This window comes from Nannobrachium achirus (assembly GCF_963921795.1).
Source record: "Nannobrachium achirus genome assembly, chromosome: 4".
Classification (NCBI taxonomy): domain Eukaryota; kingdom Metazoa; phylum Chordata; class Actinopteri; order Myctophiformes; family Myctophidae; genus Nannobrachium; species Nannobrachium achirus.
Genome location: NC_137813.1, coordinates 12,266,308 through 12,287,938, shown reverse-complemented (window position 1 = coordinate 12,287,938; position 21,631 = coordinate 12,266,308). Strand labels below are relative to the sequence as shown.

The 21,631-nt window shown below is 42.7% G+C and overlaps 2 protein-coding genes across 2 annotated transcripts in view; both read right to left on the bottom strand.

Moving 5' to 3' along the window:
* Positions 1 to 1,891: 1,891 nt before the first annotated feature.
* On the bottom strand, positions 1,892 to 6,197 carry LOC308282651 (mitochondrial thiamine pyrophosphate carrier-like; the record flags this gene model as incomplete). Its single annotated transcript, XM_080723040.1, has 6 exons — positions 1,892 to 2,095; positions 2,850 to 2,980; positions 3,324 to 3,507; positions 4,174 to 4,344; positions 4,806 to 4,961; positions 6,066 to 6,197. 6 exons carry the CDS (start codon positions 6,195 to 6,197, stop codon positions 1,892 to 1,894), a joined length of 978 nt encoding a protein of 325 aa, XP_080579166.1.
* Positions 6,198 to 13,347: 7,150 nt separating this feature from the next.
* LOC308283737 (cytoplasmic phosphatidylinositol transfer protein 1-like) overlaps positions 13,348 to 21,631 on the bottom strand; it is a 230,222-nt gene continuing 221,938 nt past the window's right edge. Inside the window, exons 7-10 of the mRNA XM_080724210.1 lie at positions 20,336 to 20,431; positions 16,768 to 16,923; positions 16,069 to 16,132; positions 13,348 to 15,509 (exon numbers count right to left, since the gene is read on the bottom strand). Of these exons, the coding sequence (XP_080580336.1) occupies positions 15,163 to 15,509; positions 16,069 to 16,132; positions 16,768 to 16,923; positions 20,336 to 20,431 (663 nt within the window). The 3' untranslated portion in view covers positions 13,348 to 15,162. The remainder of the gene's footprint in view (positions 15,510 to 16,068; positions 16,133 to 16,767; positions 16,924 to 20,335; positions 20,432 to 21,631) is intronic.

Genomic DNA, 21,631 nt, shown 5'->3' with positions numbered 1-21,631 from the left:
CCTTACGGTGATACTTGGACACGTCATCAGTGAAGAACCCGGGGTCTTTTTTGGGCAATGCAAATATGAATGTGTTGCGCTCTTATATTTGACCACTTACTGTTTCAAAGACAACAAATGAAAAGAAAGAAAACATTATAATAATGGACAACCCCATAAACATTTTCTTTTACGATGACGATGACCCAGTGCAGTGTATAAAAGTGTCCACAAAGTGTCTTTTGAGCTGCCAGTGTCTTTCTGTCATGCTTTCTATGGTAAAGACTTCATGTCATGTACTGTATTTATATGTATAAATACTTCATGTCATGTATTTCTATGGTAAAGACTTCATGTCATGTACTGTATTTCTATGGTAAAGACTTCATGTCATGTATTTCTATGGTAAAGACTTCATGAAGTTCATGTCATTTATTTCTATGGTGAAGACCGCACCAGCAAGCACGGTCAGGACCTGAACCAATCAGTGACGTCTCGATTGGGACCAGATCAAGTCAAACCATGACTAGTCAGATCTGGCCTAGAATATCACCTGATTTCAATCACCATACATCCTGCCCAGGAAAACGGACATCCTGGATTAATCAGAGAGGGTCCGATCGAGGCCAGATAAATATCATAACTAGTCAGATATGACCCAGAATAGAACCTTACATGCTCATATTTCAACTAACATTACAAACAATAACAATAATCCTGTCAAACAAAAAAGCCCAAATGACGTCCTGTTAATGACGTCAAGATCATCCCCATATGGGCTGTGATCTGGGGGACTGCCCATAAGTCCCACATCTCATTAGTCCTACATCTCGGACCAATTCCATGGCACCATGATCTGGCCTAGTTCTGAACGTCACCGGAGTCACCGGAGGACGTTATCATAACGTCATCATGACGTCATTTGGCTTGCAGGGTCATGTCATGTATTTTTATGGCAAAGACGTGATGCAGCACTGGGTGCTTCAAGCAGAGAATAGTTCAGTTCTTTTAGAGAGGAGCTCTGCTCATCAACGTTACGTTTCATCTGACGGCCCCCTTATTTACCACCTGACTTTTGAACCTAACTTATCTCAACCAAGATAAGTCTCAGCTACTGTAGGCTATTTGTGCTAACACCACGTTTGAGCAGCACAGCAATGGTTGATAGGTCTGAACATTGCGAGCATCAATAAATGTTCTGAACCGAGCACTCTGGATACTTAACGCACTCTTCCGCTCAGACAACATTCTTTTGGGCGGTGCTCCTGGAAGGAGCTGAGCTCCAACATTTGGCTTTGTCTGGGCTCTGAAGATGGCCTACATTTGGCCTACATCTTGGCACAGAGCGTTCAAAAGTTTGTTACATGCCCAAGTCCGGGTTCTGAAGCGTGGACTACACTACCAGTCAAAAGTTTGGACACAGCTTCTATTCAATTGGCTGCGTTTACATGCACATTTATTCATTCAGAATGAACTCATTCCGAATAGAGATTCATACCCAAACGTTTTCATGGGACCTGAACAAAAGTCTATTCTGATTCAAACTGTATATACCACCCCTCCAGACCAGAATGAAAATACATTCTGAATGGATATTCTATTCCATTCTGAGGTGTTTACATGAGCATTTGCATTCTGAATGAGCAGTCATTCTGAATACAAGTGGAATATACCTGCCCATGTAAACGCAGCCAATGTGTGTGAGAAGCTGTGTCCAAACGTTTGACTGGTAGTGTACATCTGGGCACAAAGCGCTCAACGTTTGTTGTACGCCCAGGGTCACATTGGCCAAGCCTTGCGGAACGCTTGATGGAATTAACTCATAAATAGCAGCGCTCAATTCACACTAGGTGTGATTCTTTCTCTGAGGACACGGCCCCTGAATCTCCGATGCGTCCATGTTGTGCAATATTTATTTTGAAGTTCCGTCATAAAATGGACAATGGCCCTTGAGTCCTTGCATGGTGTTGAGAAAGAACTCGTACCAGAAGAAGGTGAATCCAGTGGACAGTGCTGCTTTCACCAGGCTGGGGGAAAGGCCTTTGTAGAACCCTCGCAGGCCTTCTTCTTTGGCTATTTGCAACCCGCAGTCCATGAAGTTTCTGTAGCTGCGCACCTGCATGTGGGAAACGCATGGAAACCATACACAATGATTCAAGTTCTCAGTCGCCATGACTGATTTAAATCGTTTGGATTCCATAGTCCAACATGTCAACAAGTCTAAAGAATGATTTTTAACAAATTACAAGCTCACAACACATCACGCTGTGAGCTTATAGATCTGCTATTTTCGGTGCACGACGAAGTATAAATCATGTGGCTAGTAAAGTCAAACTCTAAAATATCACTACACAGCATGTCTATACTCATGTCATCAACATGGATCAGGAAGATTTTGGAAAAACAAATTTTTGCCCTATTTGTGGAGATAAGCCACCTACGGTCGCTTATCTCCCGATTAGGGAGTCGTACTGGTAATAGATGTTTAGGTTATTTAAAGATGATGAGAGTATTGGAATTTGTCAAACTAGCAATAGACGACGTTCAGAACCATCTTCTCAGAAGAGGATTATGATCTCGGATATTTCATAGAAGCAAAAGGTTAAAACCTCGATCTACCATTTCTTCAAATGGTTGGCAGTATGTAGAACAGCAGGATCATGGGTTTAGAATGATAATGACAGCTTAACATCATAGTGTTACAGTGTGCAAATAGTTTAGGAAACAGCGTGTGGCTAATTTCACGCTGTTTCACAAATCACAGATTGGGACTCCCTGAATTCATTGACATTATAATCAGTGTTAATATGTGTACTGTAAGGATCAGAGAGACAGTGCAGACATGGATCAGAGGGACAGTGCAGACCTACCTGTCCAAAGTGAACTCTGGCCTCCTCGAAGCCTCCCACCTGCAGTCTCTTCTTGAAGAGGTCAAAGGGGTAGGTGAGCGTTTTGCTGATGACCCCGGCACCACTGCCACATAACAGACTGCCCAGGCCCCCTTGGATAGAAGAGATCACAAAGAAAATACCAGATCAATTATCTGGCTAACTGGATAAACAATATAACACAAATTTTAACAGCCACGTTAACGCAATTACAATGTCAGCCTACTGTCACCTTTAGAGTAGGATTTAAGAACATATTATAGCCGCTTTCACACATGCACTGTGTTTCACACACGCACTGTGTTCTTATGCCTTTAAGCAGTGGCATTACAACTGGAGTTGGTCCCAGAGCGCTGCACGGTGGCTGGCCGCTACTGCTCCGAGTCAAAAGCAAAAAAACACATACAAAGACAAAGAGTATGAATGAAGATCACCTTTTTCTTAATGTTTACTGACCTTTAGAGCTGCTTCCTGTACTCGTTAGCGGGGCCAACAGCTTTTTGAAAACGTTGTAGAAGAAGAACTGCAGGCCGGCGTAGGGAAACACCGCCACCAGAGTTGGAACCAGGCCGCGGTAGAACGTGACCACTCCTCCTGTGTGGTACATGCTGGACACCGCATGTCTCAGGTTCTTATACACCTGGAAATGATCATAATAGTTAATAACATCACCACCAGACCACGATAGAATGTCACATGCCCGCCCCTCAGGCCCTTTGCCACCAGGGTTGAACCAGTTCAGAACTGGAACCAACAAATACTTTATACAGAAGATGCAGATGCGATATAAACAGTGGCAAAAGAAAGTCAACAAATCATCATATAAAAAAAGAAAGAAAAGAAAGGTCAAACTGTAACTACCTTTGACGATTAAATTTTGTCAAGCTCACATTTGCGTCACAATGAAAATGAATTGATTCAGAACCCCAAAAGTTGGTTCGGAAATGGAACAAAACAAATACTTTCTACAGAAGATGCAGCTGCGAGAAAAGCAAGTGAAAAATCATCACATAAAAGAAAGAAAAGAAAGGCGACAAGCTTGCATTTGGGTCACATTTTCATTATTTTTAAGGGCTTTTTTGCAATTTTTTTAATTGTCTGGAATTGGGGGGACTTTTCTTGTTGCCAATAACGACGTGACCAGAACAGATTTAAAGCGATTAGAAGAATGCAATAATTGACCAACAACAACACATATTATTGTACACATCACAATATCATATAGTCTCAGACAGTCGAACAGAAGTGTTGACTATTGACAACAGGTGGAGTGTGGTGTTAGGTGTGGCCTGTTAATATGTCCCACCTTGGGTTCTCCCTGTGCAGCGAAGCATGTCCGCAGTGTGTCCAGAGGCTGGCAGGCCACCGTGGCCGAGCAGGCGGCCAGACCGCCGCACAGGAAATGAACCGCTGGCGTCCTGCTGTCCAACGGCGTGGTCTTGTGGATGACCTCGGTCAGACGCTCGAAGCTGACAAACTTTGCAAGGCAAACACAAACCTACAATTAAAGACGATTTATACCCTGGGATTAAGGCAAATGGAATTTTTTTGTTAGGCCGTCCCAATCTGTGAATTGTGAAACAGTGTGGAAGGAGGCCTCAGAACCTGAGGCTTCATAAAAAAATAAACCCAATTATGCAGAATTATATTTTTTGTTATCGTTCTAAACCTGTGTTCCTGCTGTTCTACATAAAGCCATATCCAATTGAATAAATCACAGATTGAGGCTTTGACTTAAAGTTTATGAAATATCTGAGTTAATAAAGGTTTTATGGAAGAAGGTTTTGTTAACATCAATTTACAATTTAAGCAGATACAACATGTTTTCTATGGCAACTGTGGTTCTAATACTCTTTAATCTAATATAAAAAATCGTACTGAGAACATTAATCCATGCAGATAATCTATGTGACTGTGTGTGTGTGTATTAGTATATACCTGCACGGCTCCAAAGCCGACAGACAGCAGCTGAGCAGGGACGTGACCCTTCCAGAAGGCACGCAGTCCCTCTTCTCTGAGAATGCAGCGCGAGGCTTGGAACAAACCCCAGTATTTACCCTCTGGACTTCGAGACGAAACTCTCTCAATCTGCAACTGTGGATCAATATTGTTACATCCCTGTAATTTTCTGTCATTCTATTTCCACATTATTCTATTTTATTACCCGGCCTGTTTGGATGCTTGATTCTGATTGGTCGAGCGCTGAAATCAGAGGTCTGATATCCCACGATAACAGACCGCTCCGCTCTATAACAGACCGCTGCCTAATCAAGGGCTCAGAGCAGCTGCTGCATTCAGGCTGCACTGCGTGGATTTAGTGCTGTATGCAACATGTCTACCATGTAAACAAACACACAGCGACATTTACAACTAAACGTTGCTCTCAAGAATGTTTTTTAAAATAGTTTAAGCAAAAAATAGACAACGTAGTATCAGAAAATTGATTTTATCGAATCAGCACTTCCTTGTTTTCCAAGGTGACCGTGTCGCGCTGGGGGGACGCCCAGCGCAACACTTGTGGAACACTTCCAGCCGTCTGTAAACAAGGATATACTTTGTTTTGTTTTTAGTTTTGAGTCAAAGTATTAATTTTATTTAGTAGCCGGGTAATAAGCGGTATAATGAATGGCTCCTTGGTGAATGACGATAGATAACATCCCTTCGGCCTAATAAGGTTATCAGTCCGTCGGTCTGTTATCTACCGTCATTCACCGCGGAGCCATTCATTATCCCTTACTTAGTTATCTTTATTATAGTTTTACTATTGTTCCCAACATGGCTTTTGGAGTATACGGTATGTACTCATACTAATATCAGTTTAGGTCTTGGCCTTGTGTGGAGTGGGAGGAGACGAGACCTGAACTTGAAGGAGACCTGAGATCTGAGCTTGATGGAGAGCTTTTTATCCAATCCAATTATTACAGAGATTGTGCATTACATTCACCTATTCACACACACATTCATTTCATACACCGATGGCGGAGGAAACCATGCAAGGCACCAACCTGCACATCGGGAACAATTAGGGGTTCAGAGTCTTGCTCAAGGACACTTCGACACTTACTCTTGGGGAGCCCGGGATCGAAGTGGGAACCTGGCGGTTCCAATCCGGCCACTCTACTGGCCACTCTACCCCTGAGCCACTTTTGTCTCTATAGACACATCAGCTGGTAGCAGTTGTTATTATTATCTTCTTACCTGGAATCTGATCTTAAGGACATCCATGGGGCTGACCAGGGCTCGGGTGACCATGCCAGCAGCCGACCCGGCCAGGGCTGCCTCCTCTGGGGTGGGAGAGGCACCCTGAGCCCCTGGGTCGTAACCCACCATCTCTCCTCCACAGCAACAGCCTCAGCACTAATGAGAGAAATCATTATGACTTATTTTTTTTAGATTCTACACAAGAATGCAACGAATGGTAAATGGGTAAATGGTGCATTTATATAGCGCCCGCCACCTTTATCCAAGGCACTTTACAGAGATGTGCATTACATTCACCCATTCACATACACATTCATACACTGATGGCAGAGGAAACCATTGAAGGCACCAACCTGCTCACCGGGAGCAACTAGGGGTTCAGAGTCTTGCTGCTCAAGGACTCTTCGACACCAACTTTGGGGGAGCCTCGCAGCGCGAGGCGTTGTGAGCTTGTAGATCTGCTATTTTTGGCTTTGGTGTAGAGGTGGGAAAGAGCAGACTAAGTACAGAGTGAAAGGTCAAGTATTGACGGTTCAAGTGGTTAAAATATCTGAAAACACAAATTGACATGAATCCAAAATACACTGATAATCAATCGTGCTGTCAAACAATGAAACAATATGGAATCTATGAAAAGGTTGTGGGGGTCCCTGCTTCATCTCTCTCTCAGCTAAGGGGTCCTTGGCCTGAAAACGTTGAAGACCCCTGGGCTTGACCGTATACTCTCACCTTGCATCTTTATGTTTTATTACAAGGTCATAATGTTAAGAGAAAAGAAATGTATGCTGGACATAATGTTGCTTTGGATAAGCAGCACCCATCAGCTTTGTTACAGTTAATATACTGTATATTGCAATATAAAGTAGTTACATACAGTAATTGCCCCAGAAATATGCATATCTGCATATCATAGCTCAATTTGGAAATAATGTTTAATTTTAGCAATGATTAGGGTGATTGTATAGACCATTGTACTACTATTACTTGTGTTTAAACCCTATTAGTCCTTGTATCTGAACAGTACTGTCAAGTGCTTTTCCTATGCGAACTGCTAAAAAAAAAAGTATTCAATCAATCAAAGCTGTCAAACTACATAACATCAATTATGTCTACAGGAGCACCTTGACATGACTTGATACAAGCTAAGCTAAGCTAACAACAACACCAGAAGCTATAAAGCACACACAAACGTGACGTCTCACATAATTATGACAGAATAGTGTTGGATAAACGTGAAGTTCACAGTGACCTACCTTGATATGAAAACACAATGCAAGAAGAGAATAATAAATTAAAGATGAAAAAATGCTCCAAGTCAAACAGACTGTAGCTTCACTCACACACACCCACAGACATAGATATATATAAGAAGGCTAGATGGCGCAAGGCGGAGTCGGCGGCGTCGTTCACTGGCGGCCATCTTAGGACAGGACCATCCCCCGCGTCCTGCCGTTGTATTGTGCCTGTAAGGTGAGTGATCTGCACACTTAAATACTCTTTACTCTCTGAAATCTTGACCGATTTACTAACGGTTTGGATTATTACAAACATTATTAGCGTGGCTATGAGCTCAGGCTGGTTGACATGTTGAAATTGAAGCTTTTCATTTCGAAAAAAGAGCATGCAGCATAGTTAAGTGACATGGCTGCTTGCACAAGTTCATCAAGACAACAACAATCGAGATTTTCAAATATTATCAGGTTTTCCTGAGACCAATAACGATTTCATGACAACTAATCTTTTGTATAAATTACATTTCTTTGTGTGGATATTGTTGTATTTTTTAGCTGCAGGCTAAGAGACAAGAAAGAGGCTGTGAGTGTGAGCTAGACCTATATCTTATTACAAAGTTGACATCAAAGTTACAATGGTGGGAGAGGCAGAATTACATGATTTCCAAGCGGTTTGGTTTGTTAAAAATATCTTATATTTAGATACATTGATACAGGGAATTGCTGGCTTTTTGTTTACAGAAATAGGCCTAGGCTACTGTATGTGAACTTAAGTCTGTTGTGAAGATGCCTGATTGTTTTGCTGCCTAATGCCTATGGCTGCTCCAATGAAAGGAGTAGGCCTATCCAAATGGAACCTGTGGGATCACCTGCCACAAATATGACAATATTATATTATAATTAGGATAATCATTATGTACAATACAAGTTCTGCTTCACAGGAACAACAGGGCTGTGAGATAATAACATTGCAAGAGTGTTGTTGACCCTGGCTTTTAGAAATATTTCTACCACCTGTTTACACACTTTTTAACTCTTTTATTGTGGTTGTCTTATTCTCAAAGTTTGCATAGGCTAATGCATACATGCATACATAGTGTACATAGGCCTACATACATCCTACATAAATCCTTAAAGGAGTAGTTCACCCCCAAAACGACTTTTTTTATATAGATTATTCACACCATGGAGACTTGAGTTCAATAATTTCTTTTTGTGTTTGTCACATTCTTCACAAAAAAATGATTATAGTAAATTTACCTCCATTGATTCCGGATGGGGACGAATGCATTTGGGTCCCCTTCCGGAATCAATGGGGGTAAATTTATTGGGGTAATAATAATATTAATAATATTATAATAATCTGTCTACTGCTAATTTCAGGATTTGTTGTGCGACGCTCTTTGAAGAAGCTGTCCTGTGATGTCTGCCGGGCCAGCCTTGTGACCGATGCTGAATCTGCCTGTAAGGACAAGAGCTACCACCTGCTGACCCTGAAAAGCAATGGAGGTCTGGTGATACCATCTGTTCTGAAGGCATGGTGAAGGCAGCAGAGTGGGTCGTTCGCCAGGCATCTGCAGAATCCAGATGAAAACAGCCCATAGGATAGGAGGATAGGTTCAGAGGATGTGTTTTTGCTCAGGCATTGACAGTCACCACCATACACTGATGAAGTTAGTTATGTCCCTGTTTTTTAAGCTGAGGCTGCACCATATTGCTAAAATGACTACCCAAAACAGTCCTTTTTAAAGGCCATTCGCTCAAACTCTGTGTGCACATACGGAAGCCTAATTTTGGCTTCGAGCCAATGTTCCTCAGTGGTTTATACTGTATATATATATATATATATATATATATATATATATATATATATATATATACATATATATATATATATATATATATATACATATACATATATATATATGAAACATTTCATCCACAATTCCATGCTGTATTGATCTGGTACCATAGGAGAGATAACAGGCAAACAATGATCAAATAAAACATTCTTCTACATTCTATAATTGTGTAGTCTTCTTGTAAGTAATGCAGATGTTAAATAATGGGTCATTTTTCCCCCAATGAATGTATTTGAGTCTGGTTTACCTCCTTTTTAGGCTTTACATTTAAAGTTGACTCCAAGCAAGAACGTATGAGCCCATGAGTAGTGCACTGAATGCCATCTGAGAAAAGGAACCCACTGTGATTTTGCTATTCAGTTAATGCTACAGGTATACTTGATGATGGTAAATCCTGTCTGTCTCTCTACACTGCCACACCACCGCCCTCTCAACAGCCCCCAACAGTTCCAGTCTAACCCCCAACCTCATTGATCATTGTTGAGCTGTTCAATACAATATATTGGTCCATTGAACCTTCAAACAGGTGTACTGCATGTAGCCTACTTCAATATCAAGGGCCACCAAAAGCTACCTGTGCAGCATGGGGTTTAACACAAAAAAAAAAAGATTATTATATATCATGATTATTGCTGTTATGACTATAGTTGGTATATATTATGTATGTACTCGTCTAGCTGTTAGTGGTCTGATTTCAGAGGGAGGGGAGGATTGGTCATGTTACTGATTGGGAAATGACTTGCAGTTGCAGTGCTGAAATAAAATGTATTATTTTAGTTAAAAAATAGGTTTATTTGGTTTTGTTATGTCCTTAATAAAATAACCTTGAAGCCCCATCTCTAATCTCATATTTTACAGAATGGCAACATGAGACTATTTTATATGAAATAAATATAAGCCAAATGAGACAGTTTTTTATATTAAATAAATACATTGATACATTTAATACATAATGTATTACATAATATAAATATTACTAATAATGGAACTATTACATGTTATATTTACAATATAAATACAGTGTGTATAGCTAATTGCTTTACTTTACCTATATACTTAATGTTATTTCATATGGAAATCCATGGTTATAATTATTCTAAGTATACAGTAACGTAGCTACGTTTCTTAGGTTTATAACAAACCAATCCGTTTCAAAATAGGTTGAAAATTGAGCAAGCTCTGGTCATTTAAATAGTTCATGCACTATAGAAATGAATGTTAAACTGGGCGATCGGTCCTGTCCCAAGATGGCCGACCTGTAGCGTCGTCAGTCCCCATTGGCCAACAGCGGGCGTGAGCTATCTAGCCTTTATATATATCTATGCCCACAGAGAGACCACACTGCTTCTGTCTTTGAGGTTTTAGAGGTGCATTACTACTGCCACCAAGTGGACAGGGGGTGGAACACCAACAGGAGAGTATTATGCAGAATCAATACATTTACATAATGTATGTTTATCAGTGGTGTAAAGTAACTAAGTACATTTACTGTACTTAAGACAGTACTTTAGGTACTTTGACTTTATTTGAGATTTCTAATGTTCAGTAGGCCTACCTCTAGTCTACTCTACATCTCAGTATTGGCTACTTTTACTCCACTATACTATTATTTGAAAACCTTGGGTAGGCTACTAGTTACTTTGTAGATTTTGATTACCGGTTGTCCCAAAACATACCGGTTGTCCCAAAACATTCAGCCCTATATAGGTCCTATAAATTTCAGGCCATTTTAATAGATGATCTACAAGCTCACAATGCGTCGGCGTCACATCGCGACGCATTGTGAGCTTGTAGACCTGCTATTTTAGATTCTGCATAATGAGTACTTTCTGCTTTTGGTACTTTAAGTACATTTTGATACCAATAATTTTGTACTTTTACTTAAGTAATTATTTGTATTCATTTCTCAAAGGAACAGGTTCTGAAGGTCTGGACAACGTTTGTGGATATCTGTCATGGAGACTACAGACTATGACCTCTATATCGCTATATCTCAGCCCAATACTTCTGTATACACATGGACCCTCACAGTGGAGTCAGTACTGCTGTATGGGGCTGAGACATGGACCCTCACAGTGGAGTCAGTACTGCTGTATGGGGCTGAGACATGGACCCTCACAGTGGAGTCAGTACTGCTGTATGGGGCTGAGACATGGACCCTCACAGTGGAGTCAGTACTGCTGTATGGGGCTGAGACATGGACCCTCACAGTGGAGTCAGTACTGCTGTATGGGGCCCAGACATGGACCCTCACAGTGGACTCAGTACTGCTGTATGGGGCCCAGACATGGACCCTCACAATGGAGTCAGTACTGAGACATGGACCCTCACAGTGGAGTCAGTACTGCTGTATGGGGCCCAGACATGGACCCTCACAGTGGAGTCAGTACTGAGACATGGACCCTCACAGTGGAGTCAGTACTGAGACATGGACCCTCACAGTGGATTCAGAGTTCCGAGTTTGTGTCAGCTAGTGTTCATTCTCACAGAACATCACATGGCATGCCCTTGTTTCACACGCTCGCTTGATAAGTGTTCTAATACGAGAAACACCCTTGAGTTAGAAAGTAAACATGTATTTTATTTATAGAGCACCGTTACACAGAGAGTAAAGTAACAGTCACAAAGTATGTTACAGGTTTAAAAACATAACAGCATATCACTGAGTTAATTATCAGGGACGTGCAGAGAATGTTAGAGAGGCAGGGGCTGACATTTCTAAAAGGGCATTTTGGTGAACATATAGAAAATAGCTGACCTCCAAGCTCACAGTGCATCGTGCTGTGACTCGTGAGCTTGGAGGTTGGCTATTTTCGGTACTTGATACCACACTAAACTAAGCATAAAAAGGCAATATTGGAAAGGTGGCGTACAGCATGAATTTCGACAATTCTTTCAACATACTGTAAGATGCTGTGTTCAAGTTCAGGAGAGTTTGGACAAGGCAATTCTCTTGAACGCTGCCTTCAGGTATGGCATGGAAAGAGGGGCGTTTGCATTTCTTTCACCATAGTAAAAACTGCATTCATGGTCTGGAGAGAGGGCACTTTTTTACAAACTCACATTCCATATTATTTGATTTATTGGGTACAAAAAGTCTCCATTTTAAGAGTACATTAACATAATTAGTGGATCATTAGCAGAACAGGCAATTAACCTGGCAGCAGCTGAGCAGTCAATTATCATTGTCGCCCAACTAATTATAACAGTCCAATAAAATGACAATGTGTCTGAAAGGAATACAACAGAGATAATTGTTTTTTTTTAATACACAGATACTGTATGTGCAAGCAACAAAACCATGCAAAGGACAAATGTCATTTAAAAAGACAGTTCCTCGTTGACCAAACATTCACACAATAATCAACAAACCGTTGGGGGGAACTGTCGAGGGGACAGACAGACAGAGAAGAACAGAGAGACCGAGACTGAGACTGACTGACTGACTGACTGACTGACTGACTGACTGACTGACTGACTGACTGACTGACTGACTGACCGACCGACAGAGAGACAGGGGGAGGGGTGAACTTGGCTTTTTGTACAATACATAGGCTAAATAGCAACATTTCTTTTGTACAAAGCAGTGGTGTGGAAACAGCTCGTCAATGTTCGTATTTACAATTAAAACACTGTCAAGTGGAAACCTTTATATTCAACTGATGTGACCAGTAAGGATGCGGGGTGCAAATATTTGTGTGTGTGTGTGTGTGTGTGTGTGTGTGTGTGTGTGTGTGTGTGTGTGTGTGTGTGTGCGTGCGTGCGTGCGTGCGTGCGTGTGTGCGTGCGTGCGTGCGTGTGTGTTCAGGATTTGCTGATTGTACATTATTTACAGCACCTTGTAATATGTGTGTCCTTGTATTGTATCTCATATGTGGACATAAATACATTATTTAAATGTTTGTGTGTGTGTGTGTGTGTGTGTGTGTGTGTGTGTGTGTGTGTGTGTGTGTGTGTGTGTGCGTGTGCGTGCGTGCGTGCGCGCGTGCGTGCGTGCATGCGTGTGTGCATGCGTGTGTGCGTGCATGCATCCGTGCATGTGTGTGTGTGTGTGTGTGTGAGATAATAAATTTATTTGTATAGCGCTTCTCTACAAAGTGCTTACCAGAAAAAAGATCAGCGAGATAAAACAGATAAAACAGCAACGTTGAATCAAAAGATAAAATAACTTAATTAAAACATTAATGAGAAATAGATTTTTTACTGACATACAGTAAGAGGCAAAATACTCACACCAAAATAGGACTTGACATAACAATATGATAAAAACATGTTTTCAGAAGTGATTTAAAAGCTGAAGGTGAATTTGGTATAGCGTTAGATTCAGTGTTTCTCAACGTCTGGTTCAGGGACCACCTTAGGGTCCAAACGGACACTTCACCGGTCTGTAACTGTAAAAATGGAACTAGATGGACATTTGTACACTCTCAGAGTTACAGTAAATAAACAATGGGTTCTTGTTTTTAACAGTGAGGCTTGAGGTCCCAGAGATATATATATTTGTATGGAGACATTCTTGAAATGAAAAACAAAAGGGCTGAGAAACACATACAGCCTCAGATCCTCAGGTTATGGGCGTTCCACGATCCTCAGGTGGGGCGTTCCAACACCTTACGGGTGCGTGGGCCAACAAAAGCCTGATCACCCCGGGTAATGAGGTGTCTCAAAGTCAAGAGCAGATGGCACCAGGGGTCATCAATATGTCCGTACACGGACAAAATGTGTCCGTGGCAAAGACTCGGTCTTGTCCGTGGCAGTTTTTCTTTTCTTTTCTCTTTTACACACCATTGTAATGTTCTCATTTTGATCATAATACCCAATTACTGAATGTCAAGCCTTTATGTTTTCTTCAGAACATGTATGACACTTATTTACTGGGACACTGTGGTCCAACTAGTACTAGTGGTTCACAAATGTTTCATTTCTCTGAGAGTGTACAAATGGAATCCAATGGACACTTACTGGTCCATTTGGTTCCATTTGAACGCTGAGTTACAGACCCGTTATGGTCATTCAGGACCAGTGTTTCTGGTAATAGTATTGTCCATTAATTCTGTACAGTATGTCCGTGGCAAAAATTGCATTTTGACAGAAGTGTCCACCACAAGCCTAGCCTCATAAACCACTAACTCCGGAAGGTGGTGGTTTACGAGGCTACCACAAGCCAGCATGGCGATGACCCCTGGATGGCACACATGCATGTAGCTGTAGCCCAGGCCCCATGTCCACTGGGGCAATTTATTTTTAAAAATCTTGGCTGAAAACGCCGGGGCGCTCACATTGGCGGCAGTTTGCGCCCGAGTTGAAAACATTCGAGCTCTCCGCAGGCAGAGGAAAAAGCACCTGTCGTGCACGCGCTAGCACAAGTTAAATGCACCAGGCAACACAACGCCAAGCTGGATCTTCAGAGAACGCAGCGCTCCCGTTATTATATAAACAATTAAAAACATGCGCTGCTCGGGAGGAAAAAGAATAGTGGACACAGGGTCTACGCTGTCTGTTGTTGGTTGTTATGTGTTAACTGATGATCATTTAAAAGACAGAGCCCATTCACACCGAGCTACAGCATGGTTCAAGACTCATTCATTCACAAAAAGACAACTTTTCGGTTCATAGCAGATCTCGAATAAAGTCGGCCTTGACCGTATAGCTCGGCTCTAACTTTTAAACGATGGCATTCTTTTAATCCGGCACCCACAGTCAATATGTGTATAGTTAACCCCCTCATCATCGGTTGATATTTCTGTTAACACAGGTTTGCAGAAGGGTAGGTCGGCTTGGAGGGGAGATTGGGTTGGGGTGGGGGGGCTTGGACCACCAGTGTTCTTGGGAGGGGCGGGGGGTTAGGTTAGGGACCACCAGGACAGTGAGAATAAGTCTCACACAGTGGAGATGGACTGTGGGGGCGAACGTGGCCGTCCGTCCTCCATCGTTTTGCTCACACGGAGGGCACACACTCGCCGCAGGTTTGACGCCACACGCCGGCCTGTGACAGCCGCCTCACTCGGGCTGGGGCGGGGGGCTGGCGGGGGTGCTCCAGGAGAACATGCTGAAGAAGCCCCCCGAGTTCCTGCGGGCGCCCGCCGCCTGCGGGTCGGGCAGGGTCAGGGTCTCCGGGGCGGACTTCTTCCGGGGCCGGGCCTTGGGCACGGGCAGGCACAGGTCGGGCGCCTCGGTGGCCATGGGCGTGGAGGGGGCGCTGCTGTGACCGCAGCGCTGCTCGCTCAGCGGCGAGGAGGACAGCGGCATCTCGCTGATGGAGATGGACGGGGGGAAGGGTCCGATCTTCAGGTTGGTGGCCTCCTGGGTGGCGCGCTCGTACTCCCGGACCTCCTCCATGCTCATGTCTGCAGAGAATAGAACAGTGAATAGAACAGAGAATAGAACAGTGGGTCTCAACTTAATGTGCAACATTGTTTTCTCTCTCAACAGTAAGCAAACTAGCATAAAGTTTAAGTGCATACATAGAGTTGGCCAAAGTATCAAAGAAAGAAATTGTGAAAATAGCCGATCTGCTGGCTCACAACGGCGTTGCATGTAGAGCATGTAGATCTGCTATTGTAGCATGTAGATCTGCTATTTTCACAATAGAAACATTTTATACCAAAATTGTAAATTCCTCAACTCCTAGTGCTTATCCGGGTAGGTGTGGGGGTGTGGGGGACCTCAGTTAAAATACCTGAAAAGGTTGAGAACCACTGGAATAGAATAGAATACTTTATTTTGTTCAAAACGTTCACAACAGTGCCACCATTATGGCGGCCCTTTATATATGTTCCCTTTCGTCATTTTAATCTGTGTGATTTCTTGCAGCACTTTGTAACATCTGTTTATCAAAGTGCTATATAAATAAAGTTATTATCATTATTATGGATGTCAAACTATAGCGCCATAAACTTATCTCACCGATCCACTCGTCCACCCAGGCGAAGGCCTGCCTGTGGCCCAGCAGGAGAACATCTCGGATCACCTAAGGAGAGTGTTTAAGGAGGATGTGAGTGACACACATACTGTAGCTGCAGAGCATATCGTCACTGTCGGGCAGAAACCTTGTATCTCCAAGTTTCAAAACAATATGTTTCTCTTTCGTAAATTAAAGCCTTATATACTTCATCATACAAGAGTGTCGCATAAAAGTAGTGACAATAGCCGATCTACAAGCACACAACACCTCGAGGCGTTGTGTGATTGTAGATCAACTACTTTCACTATTTTAAATAATTTTTTAAATGATAAATACAAAACAAACGCTTTTGGACAGGTTTCCACCTGACAACAATGATATAAATGCCATGTCTTGGCCATCTGGCCAGTGATGTATATCGGACCAGTTACCCATAAATGGAGACCCCTAGTACCCATATATGGAGATCCATGTTATATGGAGATATGCTGTGAGAGCCCAAACATGCTTATTATGACGTCCTATGACGTCTATGACATCTGACATCATACATACAATCCCTTTTATGCCCATATATGGAGATCCCTTATCAGGAGGGAGTGGCAAACCCATAGACCGTAAAAAAGCGTACACGGACAGACGGCCGGAGACATGATTTGCCGTTTCTCATATTACACTGCAATAAGACCTTTGGTACGAACCTTGTGCACAAACTGCTCCACGCGTGTCTGCAGACCCCAAACCTCGAACTTGACCGTGACCAGCTTGTAGGAGCACATGATGGGCTCCTGGGTGTCCATCCAGTCCTCCTTCAACAGGCCTCGGCTGGTCTTCTCCGATTTGAAGTATCGCAGGTCCTGGAAGGAACCATCACAAAGACATGATGAAAGGAGTGGAAAAAAAAACTAGGTCTGTCAAAAGATTTAACGTTTTGACACCCGGGACAACGTTCCATGCGTCCCAGTCTCTTGTCCCTCCTGGCATGTCTCCCCCCCAGGGGTGTCACACTGGGGGGGGGGGGGGGGGGGGGGGGACTGAGTTACCGGGGCCCAAGGTGGAGGGGCCTTAATTAGTTTATACTTTAGCTATTGAAAAATAGCAGATATACAAGCTCACAGTGCGAGCTTGTAGATCTGCTATTTTTGAAAAGATGTGAGCAATGTGTGCAAATCTTTGATATATGTCATTTTTACGTGAAAAACTAAACTAAAATTTTGCTTCTGGGGTTCCCTGGAACTAAATATTTTGAGATGGGGGTCTGTGATCAAATACATATCATGTTGGGGGTCCTTCACATGAAAATGTTTGAGCACCACTGACATAGAAACATAGTAAAAAAAAAAAAAAAAAACCCTTAGAAAGATTTAGAAGATTTAGAATCGTATCAAAAATATTCAAAGACCTGCACAAATTCTCACGATTTTTCAAAAATAGCAGATCTACAAGCTCGCAGCGCGGCACTCGGTGCCGCGCGCTGTGAGCTTGTATATCTGCTATTTTTCAATGGTTAAAGCACAAAATAATGCATAATAATGTGTTCCCATTCATGGGGGCCCCGCAGTGAATCCTTGTACCCCGGGCCCAGAATTTGGTGTGACACCTCTGCTCCCCCATCTCCGTTCCTGCCTGCACAGAGTACATAACACTGATGATGGCTTTCAATGCAGCCAAAGGTAGCGGGTCCCCAGTTCAAATACGATTATTCTGAGGTGTCGCGGGTGTCGCGGCCTGAGGTGTCGCGGCCTGAAAAGGTTGAGAAGAGAACCACTGCTGTAGGAAATATAAAATATAAAATATGAACATTTATACATGAATCACCATCGTAAATATGCTAGAAATGTACCCGTTTTCTTTGTGGGAGCAAAAAGATAACAGTATACATTATAGCTTTATGGAGAGTGCAGCACCAAGGGACGTCTCCCATCACAAAGTTTACATGCATTAATCACCGCTCCCCTCAGGCTAATTAAACTAGCTCGCTCATTAGTCTTGTGGGCTGTGATATTGTGCTGTTTGTGTGTATGTGTGTGTGTGTGTGTGTGTGTGTGTGTGTGTGTGTGTGTGTGTGTGTGTGTGTGTGTGTGTGTGTGTGTGGGGGGGGGGGGGGGGGGGAGTTGTAGCTGTGATAAAGTGTTTGTCGCGGGCGGTGCATGACTTTCAGATAACACTTGAAGAAGTCAGAGGAGGCATTATGTACTTGAAATGCTTTTTAGGATTAAACAAAAAAGGTTCCGGTATTAAACTATCTTTAAAGGAGCAGCATGATCCGGTGAGAGGACTAAACGTGACGAATAAACAATCAGACACCGGCCTGTCGGTGAATACTGCAGTGGTGCAAAGTAACTGAGTGCATTTTACTTACTGTACTTGGGTTCAATTTTGAGGTCTTTACTTGAGTAAATATTGTACTTTTACTCCACTAAATGTATTTGAAAATGTAGTTACTTTGCAGATATAAATTATAACATTAAAAACATACATTTACCACTTTTCCAAAGTACAGAATGCAGGTAAATGAGTGTAGGCTTATTTCTGCATAAGTAATATGAAGTAGTAAATGTGCAACAATGCATAGAGGCAAGTTTAGGTGTGGTGAGTGTATTTAGTCTTGTAGTGTAAGCAGAGTTCGAGTTACGTGGGTGCCAGTGGGGTCTTAGCTCCCATAGTTAAAGTCTGGGACCCCATAGTCAACAACCCCCTTTGGGGTCTCTTTTTTTCTAAGTGTGTTTTTTTTTTTTTTTTTTCTCGTTTTTTTATATTTTTTATGTTCCATTGGAAGAATTTATATTATTTATGTTAACTAGATATACTAAATAAACATGTTAGACAGTAAGACTGAACAATGACATCACACCGTTTAATCCTACTATTCATTTTATTATTATAAATCAGGCGCATTTAATGTGGGGTGTGAGTCTTCCTTTACCGTCCGGGTTATAACACACTCGCTGCAATGGTTCCTACCTTTCCCCCAGGGCCGAGGAGGCCCTGGATGCAGACCTACCCAGCTGCGTGGTCTCGCCATGGCCTGGGCATAGGCTAAGCTAGGAACCACAGCATCGAGTCTTTGCACTTCTAGCCACGGCCCGGACGGCAAAGGAAGGCGGACACGCCGGACAGCAACAAAAGACAAAACAACCAAACAAAACAACGCTGTCTTAGCAAGACTGTAGCCTTAGTGTGCCTGTGCCCGTGACAATGTTTTTTTTAGTAAATAAATATGAACCCGACCCGCCTTGTTTTGAGAAAGAAAAATACCCATTTTAGCCGACTTTATGCTACCAGAACGGGAACTTTTGGCTGGATGGCTCAGAGCTCAGATCATCAGATGGAGGAATTGGGAACTGGAGGCTGAGCAATAATGGTGAGTTAATATGAACAGAAAAGACTGCCTGGAGTTGTCAACATAGCCAATGTGAAGCCCGAATTAATATTGTGAAAGGAAAAATATGATTTAATATAGGAAATACCCGTTTTAGCTGACTTTATATCCGCGAAATACCCGATTTAATATGATTTAATATAGGAAAGTACCCGTTTTAGGCGACTTTATATCCGCAATTACCCGCCGATTTTTTTTCGCCGCCGCCTTCGGCGGCGGCGAAAGGCCCCCAGAGCTATGGGAGCCCTATTCTGGCGGCGCCTTCGGCGCCGCCAGAATAGGGCTCCCATAGCTCTGTGGGAATAACTCGATCACTGAGTGTAAGTGTAATGGAAATGGGTTCAGAGTAGCTAGTGTGCACAGATGTGTGCAGGTAAGTTCTGGAGTCTATCGTGTGTACAGTACACGTATGTTTGATCAAGACATCTGCGGTTCATGTGTGTGGATAGCTAGATGGAAGTTATGGTTTTCTAAGAAGTATTCAATGGATGGTGTGGGTTTTGTCTTTGGCAGAAATTAAGATCGCCCATTAGAATGTGGGATTTAGAATGGTCTTGGATGAAGATGGTCAAGGTATGCAAGACATGTTTATGACATTTACTTTGGTAAAACAAATTCTCCATTTCCTTAATTTGGAATGTGTGTGTGTGTGTGTGTGTGTGTCAGTGTTGGGTATCGTTACATTTTGAAGTAACTCATAAATTAAAGTAAACAAGACGCGCACAAAGTTCTCCATGACGCTAATAGTCAGATGACCGCAGGTAACCCCAAGTTACACCAAATTTTGTAACCTGTCGTAAACTGTAGAATGACTACGCAACCACCACAGGCTGGCAAAACATTTCTGGTCGGTCCCATTTTTCTGTGTGCGCGTGTGACCTCCTGACCTCTGACTCCTTGTAATGGCGTTCTGGGATCTCGTCGAAGGCGATGTCCACGAAGCACACCTCCGTCTCCTCCTCCCTGGGCTCCGCCCCGAAGATCTGACAAAAGTACTGACATTTTATACTCAAGTAAAAAGTATCAATACTGCAATGTAGAAATACTCTGTTAGGGTGCCCTCACACCAAAATACCTATGAGAGTGGAATCCACGTTCCGCCAATGCATTTCAATGAGAGTGAAGCGGTTTCATGCCAGCAGAGGATTTCTGCAAAAAACGCTCCCTTATCATTGAAATGCATTGGCGGAACGCGGATTCCACTCTCATAGGTATTTTGGTGTGAGGGCACCCTTACAAGGAAAATACAAAAGTACTCATTATGCAGAATGTGTCATTTCAGCTTTTCAAATGTGTGCAAATATTTTGAAAATAGCAGACGGCTATAATAGGTCTACCCTATGGAAGATGACTCACTGACTTTGACGTGTACGGTTCCATCAAGGCATCACGTGCACACACACACACACACACGCACGCACGCACGCACGCACGCACGCACGCACGCACGCACGCACACGAACACACACACACACACACACACACACACACACACACACACACACACACACACACACACACACACACACACACACACACACACACACACACACACACACACACACACACACAGACGGTGACTCTGTGTGAAACAAGCGTGACTCATGTATGTTCTTTTCTCGAGGGGTGACAGACGATAACATTCAGTCTGTGTGCTGAACATGTGACTCAGCCGTTATATGGGGCTCTTAAGTCTGACATCATTTTGTAGGCAGAGGAGAACTTTTGGGGCCAAAAGGCCCCAGCGCCCATGAATCTTTTTACAATTTTTACTATTTACTAATTTGTCTACTCTTTCTTGTTGACAGGAAAGTGGTAGAATTATACTTTAGTCGTTATTTTTGTCTCAGATCTGTTGAAATAGCGAGGGACACATATTGACAATAAATCTGCTTGGAGGTCTGACTTACAGTATGTCACGGCTTAAAAGCCCCATAGCATCGCAGTGGGCGTGGTTTACTGATCCCACTAAAAAATCTCCCGTTCATTTTCCTCATGGACTTTCACGAAAGATATTTATAACAATAAACCCTTTTGTAAATCCCGCCCCATTCTGCCCTGTTACTATGATGGGACATTAACCCTGGGCAGATTGTTTTTATAGTGGAAGTGGATGGGATTTTTTTCCCCTTCATAGCCTCATTACAGCTATATAAAGTACCAAAGGAAAAACACCTAGGTGA